The 18,289-nt window shown below is 40.5% G+C and overlaps 2 protein-coding genes and 1 pseudogene across 2 annotated transcripts; 2 read left to right on the plus strand and 1 right to left on the minus strand.

Moving 5' to 3' along the window:
• Window positions 1-1,410: 1,410 nt before the first annotated feature.
• LOC139038964 (keratin-associated protein 9-9-like) lies at window positions 1,411-2,684 on the minus strand. Its single transcript, XM_070478441.1, has one exon. It carries the CDS (start codon window positions 2,642-2,644, stop codon window positions 1,862-1,864), a length of 783 nt encoding a protein of 260 aa, XP_070334542.1. The 5' UTR covers window positions 2,645-2,684; the 3' UTR covers window positions 1,411-1,861.
• Window positions 2,685-6,264: 3,580 nt separating this feature from the next.
• LOC110152871 (keratin-associated protein 9-9-like) lies at window positions 6,265-7,359 on the plus strand. The gene has a single exon (XM_020916689.2). It carries the CDS (start codon window positions 6,287-6,289, stop codon window positions 6,875-6,877), a length of 591 nt encoding a protein of 196 aa, XP_020772348.2. The 5' UTR covers window positions 6,265-6,286; the 3' UTR covers window positions 6,878-7,359.
• A 9,758-nt stretch (window positions 7,360-17,117) lies between these two features.
• On the plus strand, window positions 17,118-17,565 carry LOC110152872 (keratin-associated protein 9-2-like; annotated as a pseudogene).
• Window positions 17,566-18,289: the final 724 nt, after the last annotated feature.

The raw sequence follows: 18,289 nt of genomic DNA on the forward strand, positions 1-18,289 counted from the left end.
CTCATGTCCATTGAGTCGGTGATGCCATCCAACCATCTCATCCTCTGTCATCCCCTTCTCCTGCCTTCAATCTTTCCCAGCTTCAGGGTCCTTTCATGAGTCAGTTCTTCACATCAGGTGGCCAAAGTATTGGAGTTTCAGCATCAGCATCAGTCCTTTCAATGAATAGTCAAGACTGATTTCCTTTAGCATGGATTGGTTGGATCTCCTTGCAGTCCAAGGGACTCTCAAGAGTCTTCTCCAACACCACAGTTCAAAAGCATCGATTCTTCGGGGCTCAGCTTTCTTTATAGTCCAACTTTCACATCTATCCATAACTACTGGAAAAACCATAACTTTGACTAGATGAACCTTTGTTGACAAGTAACTCTCTCCTTTTTAATATACTGTCTAGGTTGGTCATAACTTTTCTTTCAAGGAGCATGCGTCTTTCAATTTCATGGCTGCAGTCACCATCTGCAGTGATTTTGGAGCCCCCCAAAATAGTCTCTCAATGTTTCCAGTGTTTCCCCATCTATTTGCCATGAAGTGATGAGACCAGATGCCATGAGCTTAGTTTTCTGAATGTTGAGTTTTAAGCCAAGAGTATTGAGCCTCTTTCAGTTTCATCAAGAGATGGCTGGCCCATGGAAAATTAGATGGTCTTGTAGACTGCAGTAAGAACCAACTTAGAGATGACAACACACGAGGTTGATATGTTGTTTCTGAATACAGTACATACTTCGACCTAATGGCCACTATGTGGTTCCCAAATAGGTAGTACCATGTATATCCACAAAGGTAGTATACATGGTTTCAGAAAGTGAAGTGGCAGTGAACCCTCTCACTTTAACTCACGGTGACATATATGGGAATCTGTTCTTCCCCTCCCCATGGATCTACACTCTCCTGGATAGAAGGGCTTAATACTATAAAAGTCACATTTTTTAGGGAATATAGTCTATGTTTAAACTGTCACCTGGTCATTTTGGACTCCTCATCTAGATAGACCAGTGGGCAGAGACAGGAGTTACTAATTGCTGAGGGATAATTATTGTGAAAAGATAGAGGGCAGGGAGAAATAGTCTGAGCATAATTTCCTTGGAGTATCTCATGGTGTGTCCAGGCCCAGCTGTAGATAACCACATGAACAATGACAGCAACTATAGCTTGCCAAGGACATAGTCACTGAGGTTCAGACATCTATTAATAGTTCCTTGGGATGTAAATGTAAGTGCCCTTGAACAGGAACAGAAGACTTCATCCTGGATGAGTCTATTTATTATTAGGTAAATCACACTACACAATGAAATGGCTTTTTAATAATGAGATAATAATTAGGAAGGGGGCTAATATGATGCTCGTAGGCATATGATATATAAATTTCTATGTCAGGAAGGTGGTGCAATAAATCAAACACATATAGAAGAATTGTGGTACACCATTTATTGAGAAACATATGGGTAAACCTCCAAGTGATCATAAAAGGAGAAAGCATGATACAAGAACTATGAGGATAGCAAAAGAGAAAATATGATTATAAAGATTATGATAGGCTGCAGAAACCTATAGAAACATTCTGAGATCTCGTTTTCTTAAGTTACTCAGAAGAACTAGATGGTCAATCCTATTTTCAGAGTCAAAACCAAGACATGCTTCCTTATCACAGATGCAGGCAGTTGGCACATGGTCCTCCTACACCAGAGGAAGACAATTGGAGGAAGCTAATTCACAAGCTCTTAAGCAAGGAGATGAGTAACTGAAATTCTGGTAGAGCATGCCAGTTGTCAGCAGAGTCTAAGAAGTGATTTTGTTTGTCCCCAGGTAGCAAGTCAATTAGCAGAAGGTGTTGTATAGGGACAGTGGCTCCTTGGCAAGGTGATCAGCAGCAGGAAGGCTGGCAGCAGCTGGACACACAGCTAGGGCGGCAGCAGGTGGTCCTGCAGCAGGTGGTCTGGCAGCAGACAGGGCGGCTGCAAGGCTGGCAGCAGCTGGATCCACAGCTCTGGTCTTGGCACCCAGGCAGGCAGTAGCATGTGGGGTGGTAGCAGGTTCTGTGGCAGTACACGGGTGCACAGCAAGCTGGCTGGCAGCAAGGCTGAGAGCACCTGGACCCACTGCAGGTTTGTCCACAGCTGCTGGACCCACAGCAGGTGGGCTGGCAGCAGGTGGTCACACAAGTAGGCTTGAGGCAGGTGGTCCTGCAGCAGGTGGTCTGACAGCAGGCAGGGCGACAGCAAGGCTGGCAGCAGCTGGACCCACCACAGGTGGGCTGACAGCAGGTGGTCACACAGGTAGGTTTGCAGCAGGTGGTCCTACAGCAGGTGTTTTCACTAGTCTGATAGCAAGTTGGGGGGCAGCAAGGCCGGCAGCAGCTGGCCTCACAGCAGGTGGGCTGGCAGCAGGTGGTCACACAAATAGGCTTGAGGCAGGTGGTCCTGCAGCAGGTGGTCTGACAGCAGGCAGGGTGACAGCAAGGCTGGCAGCAGCTGGACCCACCACAGGTGGGCTGACAGCAGGTGGTCACACACGTGGGTTTGCAGCAGGTGGTCCTACAGCAGGTGTTTTCACTAGTCTGATAGCAAGTTGGGGGGCAGCAAGGCCGGCAGCAGCTGGGCTCACAGCAGGTGGGCTGGCAGCACGGGGAGCAGCAGGAGTGAGTCATTTTGTCACTGGTGGAGTGTGGACTTCTGGTTAGAAGTGAGTTTCTCAGATTCTGATGACTGTTTCTGTTCTGGGGCTTTTTATACACTGGACCCCCAGTGTTGGGACCAATAAGCAAGACTTTCCTTGTTGTGTATGTTGTTTTTGTAGTCAATGGGAAATTATCCAAGAGGAAATGATTTCTTTCGTGTTTTGAGGCCTCTGTAAATTAGTGTTTGATCTTCTTTTTAATTAGGACTAGTACTTAAGAACCTTTTCCAGAAGGGAAAAAGAATAAGGAATGATCCCAACAGGATCCCTGGTCTTGTGACATCATCAGGTCATGGGATAGTTATTCCTGCCTCGGCAAGGGTCAGAACAGTCATCTTTTCTTTGTTCCTTTGAGTCCACTTAGGTTGAGACTTGCTGGATGCTGATGCATTCTGTGATGAATGAAGTCAGCTAAAGTCCAAGTGTGATGTCAGGCGAAGTCTGAGATTCAAGACGATCACGTGTATCTATATACATGTCTTTCAAATCAGTAGTGACTGACCTAAAATATTTCCCAGCTTTATTAGGTACATTTAGGTAGAAGATGTTGGCACATTGTTCTTCACTAGTAATTCGGCACCAAAGCTGTACCCTGTTTTCAGATATCAATTCATTAATGTCCCGTAACTATTTTTAGCTGGATCAATCACCTCTGATGAGACATCACGACTTGCACATACTTTCTTTTATAATTTGTGACAAATAGGTAGATAGGATGACAACTTTATAGACTTATAGATTTCAATAAATGTCAAATGTGTCAGCCATAATTTCTTAGAGTTTTTTCTGCCCTATTGTCTCTCTTTTAGGTACATATGTAAGAGTGTAATTGCCATGTCATAGGGAAAGCAGAGAGTCAACAGGGGTAGAAACAATAAAAGTGTTTCAATATTTCACTACAGTAGTGTTGTGTACTCTCCTGATATGAAACTTCTGAATTCTACTGATATGTATCTATCCTTGTTTGTTTTTTTTTAAACTGAGCTTTAATTGACACGGCATTATATTATTTATAGGTGTTCAACATAATAATTTGATATTCGTAGATGTTGCAAAGTTACCACTGCAGTAAGTCTGGTTAACATTAACATCTGTCACAATTGATAACTACAAAGTCTTTTTTCTTGCATGAGAGCTTTTAAAATCTACTTTTCTAGCAACTTTCAAAGATTTCAGTGTTACTCACTATGGTCATTATGCAGTACATCACATTCCCCATGCATTTATTTTATAACTGGAAGCCTGTACCTTGTGATCCCATTTACCTATTTCACCCACCCCACCTCCCACCTCTGGCTACCATTGATCTGTTCTATCTATGAGCTCAGTTTTAGAAAAAATTTTTTAAGATTCCATATACAAGTGAAATCACATGGTATTTGTCTCTAACTTATTTCATTTAGCTTAATGCCCTCAAGGTCCTTTCACATTGTCATAAATGGGAAGATATCCCTCTATTCATCACTGAATAACACTCCATTATATGATATGTTCCATGTTTTCTTTACCCATTCATCCATTGACAGACACTTTGGTTGTTTCCATGTCTTGGCTAGTGTAAACAATGCTATAATGAACATGTGGCTGTATAAATCTTTTTGAGTCAGTGTTTTTGTTTTCTTCAGATAAATGCCAAGAAGTAGAATATTTAGATCATATTCTATTCTCCCCATGTCCTATTTTTAATTTTGAGGGAACTCCATTTTTTTTTCATAGTGGCTGCACCAATTCCCATTTCAACTAACAGGGAAAGGGGTTCCCTTTTGTCATATTCTCATTAAAACTTTGTATGTCTTGACACTTTTATGATAGACATGCTAAATCTGGTATGAACTGATATCTCATTGTGGTTTTGATTTGCATTCCTGTTGATTAGTGATATTAAATACCTTTTCATGTATCTGATGGCCATTTGCATGTCTTCTTTGGAAAAGTATGTCTTTAGAACCTCTGCCCATTTTAAATGAGGTTGTTTCAATTTTGCTATTGAGTCATGTGAGTTGTGTCATGTGAGTTATTGAGTTATATATTTTGAATATCAACCCTTTATGAAATATGATTTGAAAATATTTTCTCTCAGTTCAATAGGTTTCCTTTTCATTTTGTTGATAGTTTCCTTTTCTAGGCATAAACTATTTAATTATTCCCACTTTTAGATCTGCTGCCTTTATTTTGGTGTCAAATCCAAAAAGTCAACACTAAGACCAGTGTCAAAGAGCTTACTATCTATTTTCTCTTCCAGGAGTTTTATAATCTCAGGTCTTAAGTTCAGGTCTTTAATCCATTTAGAGCTAATTTTTGTGGATGGTGTATGAGAGGAGTCCAGTTTCATTCTTTGGCACATGCTGCCCAGTTTTCCCACCACTATTTGTTTAAAAGATTGCAATTTCCTTATTGCATTAATATATTCTTGGCTCCTTTGTAATAAATTAGTAAGTCATATAATGTGTGGACTTATTTCTGGCCTCTTTATTCTACTTCATTGATCTAAGTGCTGGTTTTTTCCAATCCATACTGTTTTGTTTAATAGAGCTTTGTAATACTGTTTGGAATCAAGGAAAATGATGCTTCAAGCTTTGTTCTTTTTCAATATTGCATTGGATATTTTGTGGTTCCACACAAATTTAAATTTTTTCCTTTTTTCTGCCATTGGAATTACATTATCATTTTATCCTTTCTACTGCTGTTGACTATATGTTTCCCCATTACATGGCAATTATACTCTAACATATACATCTAAAAGAGAGAAAATGGGGCCTAAAAGCTTTAAGAAATTGTGGCTGAGATTCAACATTTGTCAGAATATATAAATTTACAGATTCAAACATACCTTTGTTATTCTCCTATCTAACCTGCTTGTCACAAATTATAGAAGAAAGTATATTCAAGTTGGTATGTCTCACCAGAGGTCATTAACCTAACTAGAAAATAGCACTGAAACAGTAAGGAAGGGATGCTGTTTGAGAAAATAGGATTCAGTTTTTGCCTCTATTCCAGTTTTGGCACTGATTTTCATTTGAAAAACAATGTGCCAACCATCCTCTATTCAGATGACCCTGATAAAACTGGGAAACACTTCAAACTAGTTTCCAAATACAGATATATACAAATACATGTGGAAGTCTTAACTCTGACTTTGTCAGAGACGGGCTTGAATTCAGGCAGGCTTCATTCATCACAGAATGCATCAGCATCATGACCCTTTGGAGGCAGGTCCCAGTCTAAGTAGAGCCAAAGGAACAAAGCTGAGAAAGGAGAACTATTCTGACCGTCACAGAGCCAGCAGGAACTCCCCATGACCAGATGATGTCACAGGACCAGAAATGCTGCTGGTGATGATTCCTGACTTTTTCATTTCTAGGAAAGATTCTTAAGTACTAGACCCAATTAAGGAAAAGATCAAACACTAATTTACAGAGGCCTCTCTATAAAACACTAAGAAAGCAACTTCCTCCATGACAATTATAAAAACTGCAACAATAACATAAAGAACAACGAGGAAAGTCCTGCTTATTGGTCCCAACATTGGGGGTCCAGGATATAAAAGCCCCAGAACAGGAGGAGTGAGCAGAATCTGAGAAACTCACAGGAGTCCATCCTCATCACAGACACAATGACCCACTCGTGCTGCTCCCCGTGCTGCCAGCCCACCTGCTGTCAGCCCACTAGCTGCAGGACCACTTGCTGTGAGTCCAGCTGCTGCAAGCCCTGCTGCCCCCCAGCTTGCTGTCAAACCACCTGTTGCAGGACCACCTGCTGCAGACCTACTTGTGTGACCTCCTGCTGCCAGCCCACCTGTTGCAGCAAACCCTGCTGTCAGCCCACCTGCTGTGAGACCATCTGCTGCCAGCCCTCCTGCCCCCCAACTTGCTATCAAACTAGTGAAACCACCTGCTGTAGGACCACCTGCTGCAAGCCTACTTGTGTGACCACCTGCTGCCAGCCCACCTGCTGTGGGTCCAGCAGCTGTGGACAAACCTTCAGTGGGTCCAGGTGCAGCCAGCCTTGCTGTCAGCCAGCTTGCTGTGCTCCTGTGTACTGCCACAGAATCTGCTACCACCCCACGTGCTGCTGCCTCCTTGGGAGCCAAGCCCAGGAATGTGGATCCAGCTGCTGCCAGCCTTGTAGCCGCCCTGTCTGCTGTCAGACCACCTGCTGTCGCCCTAGCTGTGTGTCCAGCTGCTGCCAGCCTTCCTGTTGCTGATCACTTCACCAAAGTTTCCCCATCCCCACACAACATCATTTGTTAACTAGCTTGCTATTGTGTGGACAAAATCACTTACTAGACTTTGCCGACAACTAGCATGTTCTACCAGAATTTCAGTTACTCATCTGTGGTTTAAAAGCTTGTGAGTCAGCTGAATGGAGTGAAAATGGCTTCCCCCTATCTCTTCCTTCCCTGTATGAGGATAATATATCAACTTCATGCATCCTTGATATGGTGTTTGTCTGGGTATTAACTCTGATGTCAGGATCTACTTCCTAGTCATTCTAAATAATTTACGAAAAAAATCCTCATAACATTTTCATAGGTTTCTGCAATTGACCATAATCTTCATAAACATATTTTCTTTATCAGTGTACTCAGGGATCCTGTAACTTGCTTTCTTCCTTAAGACCACTTTGTGTGTCTTCCTAGATGCAGGAGTCTTACTTACCTGTTTCTTAATAAATTCTATTCCACAATTCACTCCATATTGTGTTTGATTTATTGTACAGCATTGCTAACATATGAACATGTATCCATATTGCATACCATATGAGCTATACAACCTGAGCTGCAAACATCCTGCCATTAACTAATTCATACATTTTTAGATGAGAAATTTCACTGTGAAATATTATGTAACTAATGATGGACAAGCTGAGATCCCAGGCAACTTCTGTTTTTGCTTAAGGACACCTATATTTACATGAAAATGTAAGCAGAAATGATATCCAATACTGAGGTCTATTAGGTTATGAAACTGAATTGCTACTTTAACAATGGGAGGAATGATAAATCTCTCACATTTAATAGCTGGAGCTTCCTAGGTGGCTCAGTGATAAAGAATTCACCTGCCAAAGCAGGAGACGTAGGAGATGCAGGTTCCATCTCTGGGACAAGTAGATCCTCTGCAAAGGAAATGGCAACCCACTCCAGTATTCTTGCCTAGAGAATCCCATGGATAGAGGATCATGGCCGGATCATACAGTCCATGGAGTTGCAAGGAGTCGGACACAGCTGAGGGACTGAGAAAGCATGCATACATGCATATATAATAGATAATGCCTGTTACAACATCATCCCTATATTGGTTTCCTACAATGCAGCAAGCAGCAGTTACATGTTAGGGCAGTAGATGCGTTTAGAACTCTGGTGAAAGCGTGGAGCCTTTCCTGTCTCGGGGCAGTTCAGCAACTAATACAACTCAACTCTATCAGATATTTTTAGAATCCATTGTGTCATCACAAGAGAAAGTCCATATAAAGGGACTTGTTTCTTAATATCACACAAGTCAAATTCTGAATTGTCTCCTTCTCCTGAATTTCTACTGAAAGAGCAAGGAATTAAATAAGTACCTGAAAAAAAAGTGCTCTTTCAGTAGAAATTCAGGAGGAGACAATTCATGCATTGTCATTCATGCCATCCAACCATCTCATCCTCTGTCGTCCCCTTCTCCTCCTGCCTTCAATCTTTCCCAGCATCCGTGTCTTTTCCAATGAGTCAGTTCTTCACATCAAGTGGCCAAAGTATTGGAGTTTCAGCTTCAGCATCAGTCCTTCCCATGTATATTCAGGACTGATTTCCTTTAGGATTGATTGGTTGGATCTCCTTGCAGTCCAAGGGACTCTCACAAGTTTCCTTCAACACCACATTACAAAACCATCAATTCTTCAGGGCTCAGCTCTTTTTATAGTCCAACTCTCACATCCATACATGACTACTGGAAAAACCATAGCTTTGACTATACGGACCTTTGCTGGCAAAATAATGTCTCTGCTTTTTAATATGCTGTCTAGGTTGGTCATAACTTTTCTTCCAAGGAACAAGCACTTTTTAATTTCATGGCTGCAGTCACCAACTGTAGTGATTTTGGAGCCCCCCAAAATAAAGAAGAGGTTAGACTGGTACAAAATGACTGATATCAAAATTGGAAGAAAACCAACACCTTGCATTCTTTAAGTCTTTGATGGAGCACTAAACGCTGCTCTTCGCCATGGATGTAGTATTTTTCTGGTTAATAATTTGGTCTGGAAGAGAAGAGTTTTAGAGACTCACACTGGACCTTTGTTTCTATCATGGTTCTCACTTTGCATGTCTGGAGATGCTCTTCTGTTGCAAGGGCTACAGGCAACTGACAGGCTCCAACTGTTAGTGAGTTTAAGATTTGCATCAGATTTAGAGTTAAGGCCATGTTCTTCCTATCAACCCCTAGCTAACAGCTGGACATCATGCGGGAACTAAAGTTTGAACCTTTCTTCTTTAATTTTATTCATTCATTTATTTTTGGCTGTGCTGGGCCTTGTCTGCTGTGCACAGCCTTTCTCTAGTTGCTGCAAGCAGGGGCTGTTCTCTAGTTGTGGTGTGTGGGCTTCTCATTATGGTGGCTTCTCTCGTGGTACACGGGCTTTAGGGCATGAGGCCTTCAGTGTTGTGGCATTTGGGCTCTAAAGCACATGCTCAGTAGTTGAGGCCCTCAGGCTTAGTTGCTCTGCAGCATGTGGCATCTTCCTTGGCCAGGGATCAAACCCATATGCCCTTCATTGGCAGGCAGATTCTTTACCCCTGGACCACTAGGGAAGTCCAAAGCCTTGAACTTTTCTTACCAACATAGGACTTGAAATCGTAATCTTTGCTTTGATTATTTCCATTTGGTTGACCACGGTGTTGTTCAATCTACATGGCAAGTCTTATATCCTTGTTTAATGCTGCCTCTTTCACACTTTTCTTTGAAAGATGTTAGATTTACTTTGCAATTTGTAGCCCTCAAATTGTGATATTCCTGTTCAGTTCAGTCGCTCAGTCGTGTCCAACTCTTTGCGACCCCATGAATCGCAGCATGCCAGGCCTCCCTGTCCATCACCAACTCCCGGAGTTTACTCAAACTCATGTCCATCGAGTCGGTGATGCCATCCAACCATCTCATCCTCTGTCGTCCCCTTCTCCTCCTGCCCTCAATCTTTCCCAGCATCAAGGTCTTTTCCAACGAGTCAACTCTTCGCATGAGGTGGCCAAAGTAGTAGAGTTTCAGCTTCAGCATCAGTTCGTCCAATGAACATCCAGGACTGATCTCCTTTAGGATGGACTGTTTGGATCTCCTTGCAGTGCAAGAGACTCTCAAGAGTCTTCTCCAACACCATAGTTCAAAAGCATCAATTTTTTGGCGCTCAGCTTTCTTCACAGTCCAACTCTCACATCCATACATGACCACTGGAAAAACCGCAGCCTTGGCCAGACAGACCTTTGTCGGCAAAGTAATGTCTCTGCTTTTAAATATGCTGTCTAGGTTGGTCATAACTTTCCTTCCAAGGAGTAAGCGTCTTTTAATTTCATGGCTGCATCACAATCTGCAGTGATTTTGGAGCCCACAAAATTAAAGTCAGCCACTTTGTCCACTGTCTCCCCATTTATTTGCCATGAAGTGATGGGACCAGATGCCATGATCTTAGTTTTCTGAGTGTTAAGCTTTAAGCCAACTTTTTCACTCTCCTCTTTCACTTTCATCAAGAGGCTCTTTAATTTTTCTTCAATTTCTGCCGTAAGGGTGGTGTCATCTGCAGATCTGAGGTTATTGATATTTCTTCTGGCAATCTTGATTCCAGCTTGTGCTTCCTCCAGCCCAGTGTTTCTCATGATGTACTCTGCATATAAGTTAAATAAGCAGGGTGACAATACACAGGCTTGACGTATTCCTTTTCCTATTTGGAGCCAGTCTGTTGTTCCATGTCCAGTTCTAACTGTTGCTTTCTGACCTGCATACAGGTTTCTCAAGAGGCAGGTCAGGTGGTCTGGTATTCCCAGCTCTTTCAGAATTTTCCACAGTTTATTGTGATCCACACAGTTGAAGGCTTTGGCATAGTCAATAAAGCAGATACAGATGTTTTTCTGGAACTCGCTTGCTTTTTCGATGATCCAGAGGATGTTGGCAATTTGATCTCTGGTTCCTCTGCCTTTTCTAAAACCAGCTTGAACATCTGGAAGTTCATGGCTCACGTATTGCTGAAGCCTGGCTTGGAAAATTTTGAGCATTACCTTACTAGTGTGTGAGATGAGTGCAACTGTGCAGTAGTTTGAGCATTCTTTGGGATTGCCTATTCCTGTTATGTTAGTGTAAACTTCCTTTTGGCTCATTTCTGCAATAATATTTAAGAGCTAGTTGCATTACATGTATAAAAGTCTAAGTATATTTTATTTATTTATTGAGGAATAGTTGCTTTCCAACATTGTGTTAGTCTCTGCATCACAAGAAGTGAATCAGCCATGTGTATACATATACTCCCTCCCTCTTGGACCTCCCTTCCTCGCCACCCCCATCCCACACATTCTGTCACCACAGAGCACTGAGCTGAGCTCCCTGTGCTATACAACTAGTTCTCACTTTCTATCTTTTGTTATATATAGCAATTTATATATGTCAATTCCTATGTCTCAATTCATCCCACCCCCTCTTCCCTCCCAGTGTCCACATGTCTGTGTCTCTATTCCTGCCCTGCAAAAAGGTCATCTATACTGCTTTGCTAGGTTATGTGTGTGTGTGTGTGTGTGTGCACGCGCGGGCCCATGCATACACGTTAATATATATTTCTCTTTCTTTTTCTGACTTAACTTCACTCTGTATGAAGACTCTAGGTCCATCCATATCTCTGCAAATGACCAATTTCATAATTTTTTTGCCTGAGTAATAGTCTATTGTATTTATGTACCACATCTTCTTTATTCATTCATCTGTTGATAGACATTTAGTTTGCTTCCATGTCCTGGCTATTGTAAATAGTGCTGCAATAAACACTGGAATGCATGAGGCTTTTTGAATTATCGTTATCTTGGGGTATATGCTCGGTAGCAGAATTACTAGGTCATATGGCAGCTATATTTTTAGTTTTTTAAGAAATCTCATACTGTTCTCCATGGTAGCTGTATCAGTTTACATTCCATTAATAGTAGAAAAGGGTTCCCTCTTCCCCACACCTCCAGTATTTATAATTTGTAGATTTTTCAAATTATGTTTTTAATTGATAACACAGTCTCCAATCTTTTTCAAAATGCAAATGTAAAACTCAGTGGAATAGGTTTGTCTTACAAACTTGTCTGGGTTTTCACATTTGCATGGCTATTGATCAGATGAAAACATTGAATTGTTTTCATAATTACAAGGTTGGTTTAGCATTTGAATGTTAATTGATGTTTGAAAATAACACTAATTGAAAAACTACAGGAGAATAATCATAAGGGTATCTCAACAGGTAAAGAGAAAGCATTTTAGAGACTTCAACACATTTCCAATATAGAATACCTTAGCAAGGAATAGGAAAACTCTAGTTACTCTGATGGAAACAATCTACCAAGAAAGACAGAAAGCTTTTTTGTTGAATTATGAAATATTGAGAGTTGTCCCTCCTAGAGAGAATACACAAAGATATCTTCTTCACCATTCTGCTCAACTGTACCAGTGGACTAGGATAAGAAAAAATCTTACAAGATAAAAAGGCTGCTGACTTCAGACTATACTACAAAGCTACAGTCATCAAGACAGTACAATACTGACACAAAGACATATCAATAAAGATCAATGTAACAAAATAGAAAGCCTAGAGATAAATCCATGTACCTATGGACACCTTATCTTTGACAAAGGAGGCAAGAATATACTATGGAGAAAAGACAATCTAACAAGTGGTGCTGGGAATAGTGGTCAACCACCAGCAAAAGAGTGAAACTAGAATACTTTCTAACACCATACACAAAAATAAACTCAAAATGGATTAAAGATCTAAATGTAAGACCAGAAACTATAAAACTCCTAGAGGAAAACAAAGGTAAACACTCTCTGACATAAATCACAGCAGAATCCTCTATGACCCACCTCCCAGAATATTGGAAATAAAAGCAAAAATAAACAAATGGGACCTAATTAAACTTAAAAGCTTTTTCACAACAAAGGAAACTATAAGCGAGGTGAAAAGACAACTTTCAGAATGGGAGAAAATAATAGCAAATGAAGCAACTGACAAAGAACTAATCTCAAAAATATACAAAGCAGCTCATGCAGTTCAATACCAGAAAAAGAAATAACTCAATCAAAAAGTGGGCCAAAGAACTAAACAGACATTTCTCCAAAGAAGACATTGATGGCTAGCAAACACCTGAAAAAACGCTCAACATCACTCATTATCAGAGAAATGCAAATCAAAACCACAATGAGGTACCATCTCACATCAGTCAGAATGGCTGCTATCAAAAAGTCTAGAAACAATAATGCTGGAGAGGGTGTGGAGAAAAGGGAACCCTCTTACACTGTTGGTGGGAATGCAAACTAGTACAACCACTATGGAGAACAGTGTGGAAATTCCTTAAAAAACTGGAAATAGAACTGCCATACAACCTAGGGAAACCAGAACTGAAAGATACACATGTACCCCAGTGTTCACTGCAGCACTGTTTACAATAGCTAGGACATGGAAGCAAGCTAGATGTCCACTGGCAGATGAATGGATGAGAAAGCTGTGGTACATATAAACAGTGGAATATTACCCAGCTATTAAAAAGAATACATTGGAATCAGTTCTAATGAGGTGGATGAAAAAGTAAGTCAGAAAGAAAAACACCAATATAGTATATTAATGTATATATGTGGAATTTAGAAAGATGGTAACAATGACCCTGTATGCAAGACAGTAAAGAGAAACATATAAAGAACAGACTTTTGGACTCTGTGGGAGAAGGCGAGGGTGGGATGATTTGAGAGAATAGCACTGAAACATGTATATTACCATATATGAAACAGATGACCAGTCAGAGTTTGATGCATGAAACAGGACACTCAAAGCTGGCGCACTGGGACAACCCAGAGGGATGGGACGGGAAGGGAGGTGGGAGGGGGGTTCGGGATGGGGGACGCATGTACACCCATGGCTGCTTCATGTCAATGTATGGCAAAAACCACTACAATCTTGTAAAGTAATTAGCCTGCAATTAAAGTAAATAAATTAATTTTTATAAAAGATAAAAAGGCTGCTAGCCTCATCATTCATCATTGTTCAGTCGCTCAGTCATGTCCGACTCTTTGTGACCCCATGAACGGCAGCACGCCAGGCTTCCCTGTCCTTCACCATCTCCCAGAGCTTGCTCAAACTCATGTCTATTGAGTCGGTGATGCCATCCAATCATCTCATCCTCTGTTGTACCCTTCTCCTCCTGCCTCCACTCTTTACCAGCATCAGAGTCTTTTCTAATGAGTTGGCTTATAACACTATTTAAATAGCTAACACATGGAAGCAACCTAGGAATACATCAATAGATGAATGGGTAAAGAAGATATGTGTGTGTGTGTGTGTGTGTGTGTGTGTGTGTGTGTGTGTACACACCAAAGGAATATTACTCAACCATAAAAATGAATTAAATATTGCCATTTGAAGCAATGTGAATGGACCTAGGTAATGTCATACTAAGTGAATTAAGTCAGAGGAGGAAAGATAAATATCATATGATATCACTTATGTTGTTCAGTCACTCAGTCATGTCTGGCTGTGACCCTATGGACTGCAGTACTTATATGTGGAATCAAAAAAGCAATATAAATGAATCTATATAGAAAACAGAGACTCACAAACATAGAAAACAAACATCATCACCAAGAGAGAAAGATAAGGGGAGAGGAACAAATTAGAAGGATAGGATTAACAAGTACACACTACCACATATATATTGAATAAAAGAGATAATTAACAAGGATTTACTGCATAACACAGGATACAGTAGTCAATATATTTTAATAATCTACAATGGAAAATAATCTGAAACATATATATACATATAACTGAATCACTTTACCGTAAACCTGAAACTAACACAATATGTAAACCAACTATTCTTTAATTTTAAAAAGGCTGCTATGGTATTTACAATAGCTAGAACATGGGTGCAACCTAGATGTCCATCGACAGTTGAATGGATAAAGAAGTTGTGGTACATATACACAATGGAATATCACTCAGCCAGAAAAAAGGAATGCATGTTAGTCAGTTCTAATGAGGTGGATGAACCTAGAATCTACAGAGGGAAGTGAGTCAGAAAGAGAAAGGTAAATACCGTATTCTAAAGCATATATATAGAATCTAGAAAAATGGTACTGAAGAACTTATTTACAGGGCAACAATGGAGAAACAGACATAGAGAATAGACTTATAGACATGGGGGGAGGGGAGGAGAGGGTGAGATGTATGGAAAGAGTAACACGGAAACTTATATTACCATATGTTAAGTAGATCACCAATGGGAATTCTCTGTATGGCAGGAAACTCAAACAGAGGCTCTGGATCAACCTAGAGGGGTGGGATGGGAAGGGACATGGGAGAGAGGTTCAAAAGGGAGGGGGTATATGTATACCTATGGCTGATTCATTTTGAGATTTGACAGAAAACAGCAAAATTCTGTAAAGCAATTATCCTTCAATAAAAAATAATTTAAAAAAATTTTTAAAGTCTGCTATGAAATGGATAAAGCTATCATCATCTGTAAAGTGATTGTGCATGTAAAATTTCCCAAAAAATCTATTGCTAAATATTAAAAATAATGAGAGCTTAGTTACAACATCGACAATATGAATACATTTTTATATGTCAGAAGAAGTTGAAAAAGTTCAATTATAAAATAAAATTAACATAAAAATTAAAATATCTAGGAATAAATCAAATGGAAGATGGGCAAGAATAGGATACGTAGAATAGGATAAACATTTGACCAAGCAATTATATGAGCCACCTACTCTTAGGTTTACATCCAAAGAAATGTGTTTATCAAACAGCTGGTACAAAAACATTTATAGAAGGACTCTTTTCAATACTAAGCCTTAAGAAAATCAGGAGGACTGTCAACAAATAAATTGTGTCATATTCACACACAATCCAGGATTATACAGCAATGACAATAGATAAACTACAAATAATAACTTTGCTGAATCTCACAGTCATAATGTAAAGGGAAGTCAATTCTATATTCTTTTATTACATAAAGGTTAAAAAAAAGTTAAAACTGACCTACAGGGTTGTAAGTCATCAATAGAGTATTTAGCAACATTTGGGAATTAGTGAAGAGGGTATAATTGGAAAGGACCACTTTTAATTACTATTTCTTAACCTGGTAATATTGACATGGGTTTGTTCATTGCATCATAATCTATAAAGCTGGGAATTAATTATTTGCATTTACCATTCACTTGTTACCTTAAAGAGTTTAAAACCTAAAGATAAATTAGAAATTAACTAATTCAATTCTATTATTAAAAGAAAGAAAGGAAGTGAAAGAGATAGAGGAGGAAGAAGGGAAGAAAGATTGAAAGAAGAGAAGGAAGAAAGAAATAGAATAAGAAAAAGAAAGATTACAACGATAAACATGTTATCAGGAGGATGAGGTCATCGACTCCGCTGATACGCAAGGATAGGAACAGAGTCACCAGCTCTTCCTGGTTTGCCTGGAATTGCCCCAGTTTTTCAGCAGGTCACTGAATGACCCACGTCCAGGGAAACTCCACACTCTGGCCAAATTAGGACTATTTGTCACCCGGAAGTAAATTGACTGAAGCTTTCTCAGTCCCAGCTTCTTCTTCTCACCTGCTTTGGTTCTGCTTTGCCATATGAAAGAGATTATGCCAAATATCATCTTCCCAAGAGCCACTGATAGAAGTGGGATAGAAGGCAGGGAGTGAGTGTAGGTTGCTACAGGCGAATGCCAGTAGTGGTCCTGAACCAGGCTTTTATGGGTAAGCAGATTTGGACTCAGGCATGGATTCAATTTGTTGTTGTGAAAATATCAGCATCAGCCCCTCACCACAAGGGAACTTGCCAATTTCCATATAGCAAAAGGACGAAAGCTAGAGAGGGACAACAGCTATGACCTGCCTCAGGCCAGTGAAAACTGTATCACATGATCATATTATGACTGAAGCAGGAATGATGTTGATAATGTGATCGCCTTTCTTTTACCTGAAAAATGTTTCTATGAACTATTCTCAATTGGGAAACAGATTAAATCCTTATTTACCAAAGATTCATAACCCTTAGGAACAACTTCCTCCTCTAAAATTCCATCAGTGACTGTGAAAGCAATGTAAACAACAGTAAGGAAAATCCTGTTTATTGGTTCACATATTGAGAGCCCAGTGTATAAAAGTACTAGAATTGAAGAAGTGATCAGAATCTGAGAACTCACCTCTGTGTAAGAACCCACACACCACGCTGACACCATGACCCATTCCTACTGCTCCCCTTGCTGCCAGCCTGGCTGAGGCAGGATCACCTGCCGTAGGACCACGTGCTTCCAGCCCACCTGTAGTGGATGCAGCTCTTGTGGGTCCAGCTGCTGCCAGTCCTGCTGCCCCTCAACTTGCTGTCAAACCACTTGCTGCAAACCTACTTGTGTGACCGCTTTCTGCCAGCCCACCTGCTGTGGATCCAGCAGCGGTGGACAAACCTGCGGTGGTTCTAACTGCTGTCAGTCTTGCTGCCAGGCAGCTCACAGAACCTGCTACCACCCCAACATGCTGCTGCCTGCCTGGGTGCCAAGACCAGAGTTGTGGATCCAGCTGCTGCCAGCCTTGCTGCCACCCTGTCTGCTGTCAGACCACCCATTGTAGGACCACCTCCTGCCACACCAGCTGTGTGTCCAGTTGCTGCCAGCCTTCCTGTTGCTGATCACTTTGCTAAAGAATCACTGTCTCTCAAACCAACCTTCTTGTCACCTGATTTGACATTCCAGGACAAATTTTACTTCCAAATGTTGCTAAAGCCAATGTTCTATCACCAAATTTTTGTTATTAATCTCCCTGTTTAAAAGGTTGAGAATCAGCTTGATGGAGTGAGGAGGACTTCCCCTTGATTCTCTTCTTCCTATGTATATGAGTCATGTTCCACATTCCTGCATTCTTGATATGGAGTGTTGGTCTCTACTTTGACTCAGAAGTCAAGATCTTCATCTTCTCTGTACATGTAACTTATGAAGACACATACTCACGACTTTCTTAAGTTTCTGCTACTATCTTCATAAAAATCTTCATAATCATGTTTGTTTTCAATGTATTCATGATTCTTATATCCTGCTTTCTTCTTTTTATAATCACTTCTAGCATCTCCCAGAAGCAGGGAATCTTACCTGAATTTCTAGATAAATCTTGTGCCAGTATTCATTCCATATTGTGCTTTGTGTTATTACGCAACATTCATGATGTGAGGATTTATACACATATGCATATACTATGAATTATTCATTCTGAGCTCATACATTGCCCCACATTTATTATTTCCATTTCACATAAGAAAATGCCCAACTTGATAGACGACCTCCAAATGAACACACTCCTGTCACTCTTACCAGCTTAAGAAATAGAACTTGCTATCTTCAAATTCTCTCACTCATTCC

Source organism: Odocoileus virginianus, chromosome 17 (genome assembly GCF_023699985.2).
Source record: "Odocoileus virginianus isolate 20LAN1187 ecotype Illinois chromosome 17, Ovbor_1.2, whole genome shotgun sequence".
In the NCBI taxonomy this organism is placed as follows: domain Eukaryota; kingdom Metazoa; phylum Chordata; class Mammalia; order Artiodactyla; family Cervidae; genus Odocoileus; species Odocoileus virginianus.

Coding starts and splice junctions, on each gene's coding strand:
- LOC110152871 (XM_020916689.2), top strand. CDS start 6,287: ATGACCCACTCGTGCTGCTCCCCGTGCTGCCAGCCCACCTGCTGTCAG.
- LOC139038964 (XM_070478441.1), bottom strand. CDS start 2,644: ATGACTCACTCCTGCTGCTCCCCGTGCTGCCAGCCCACCTGCTGTGAG.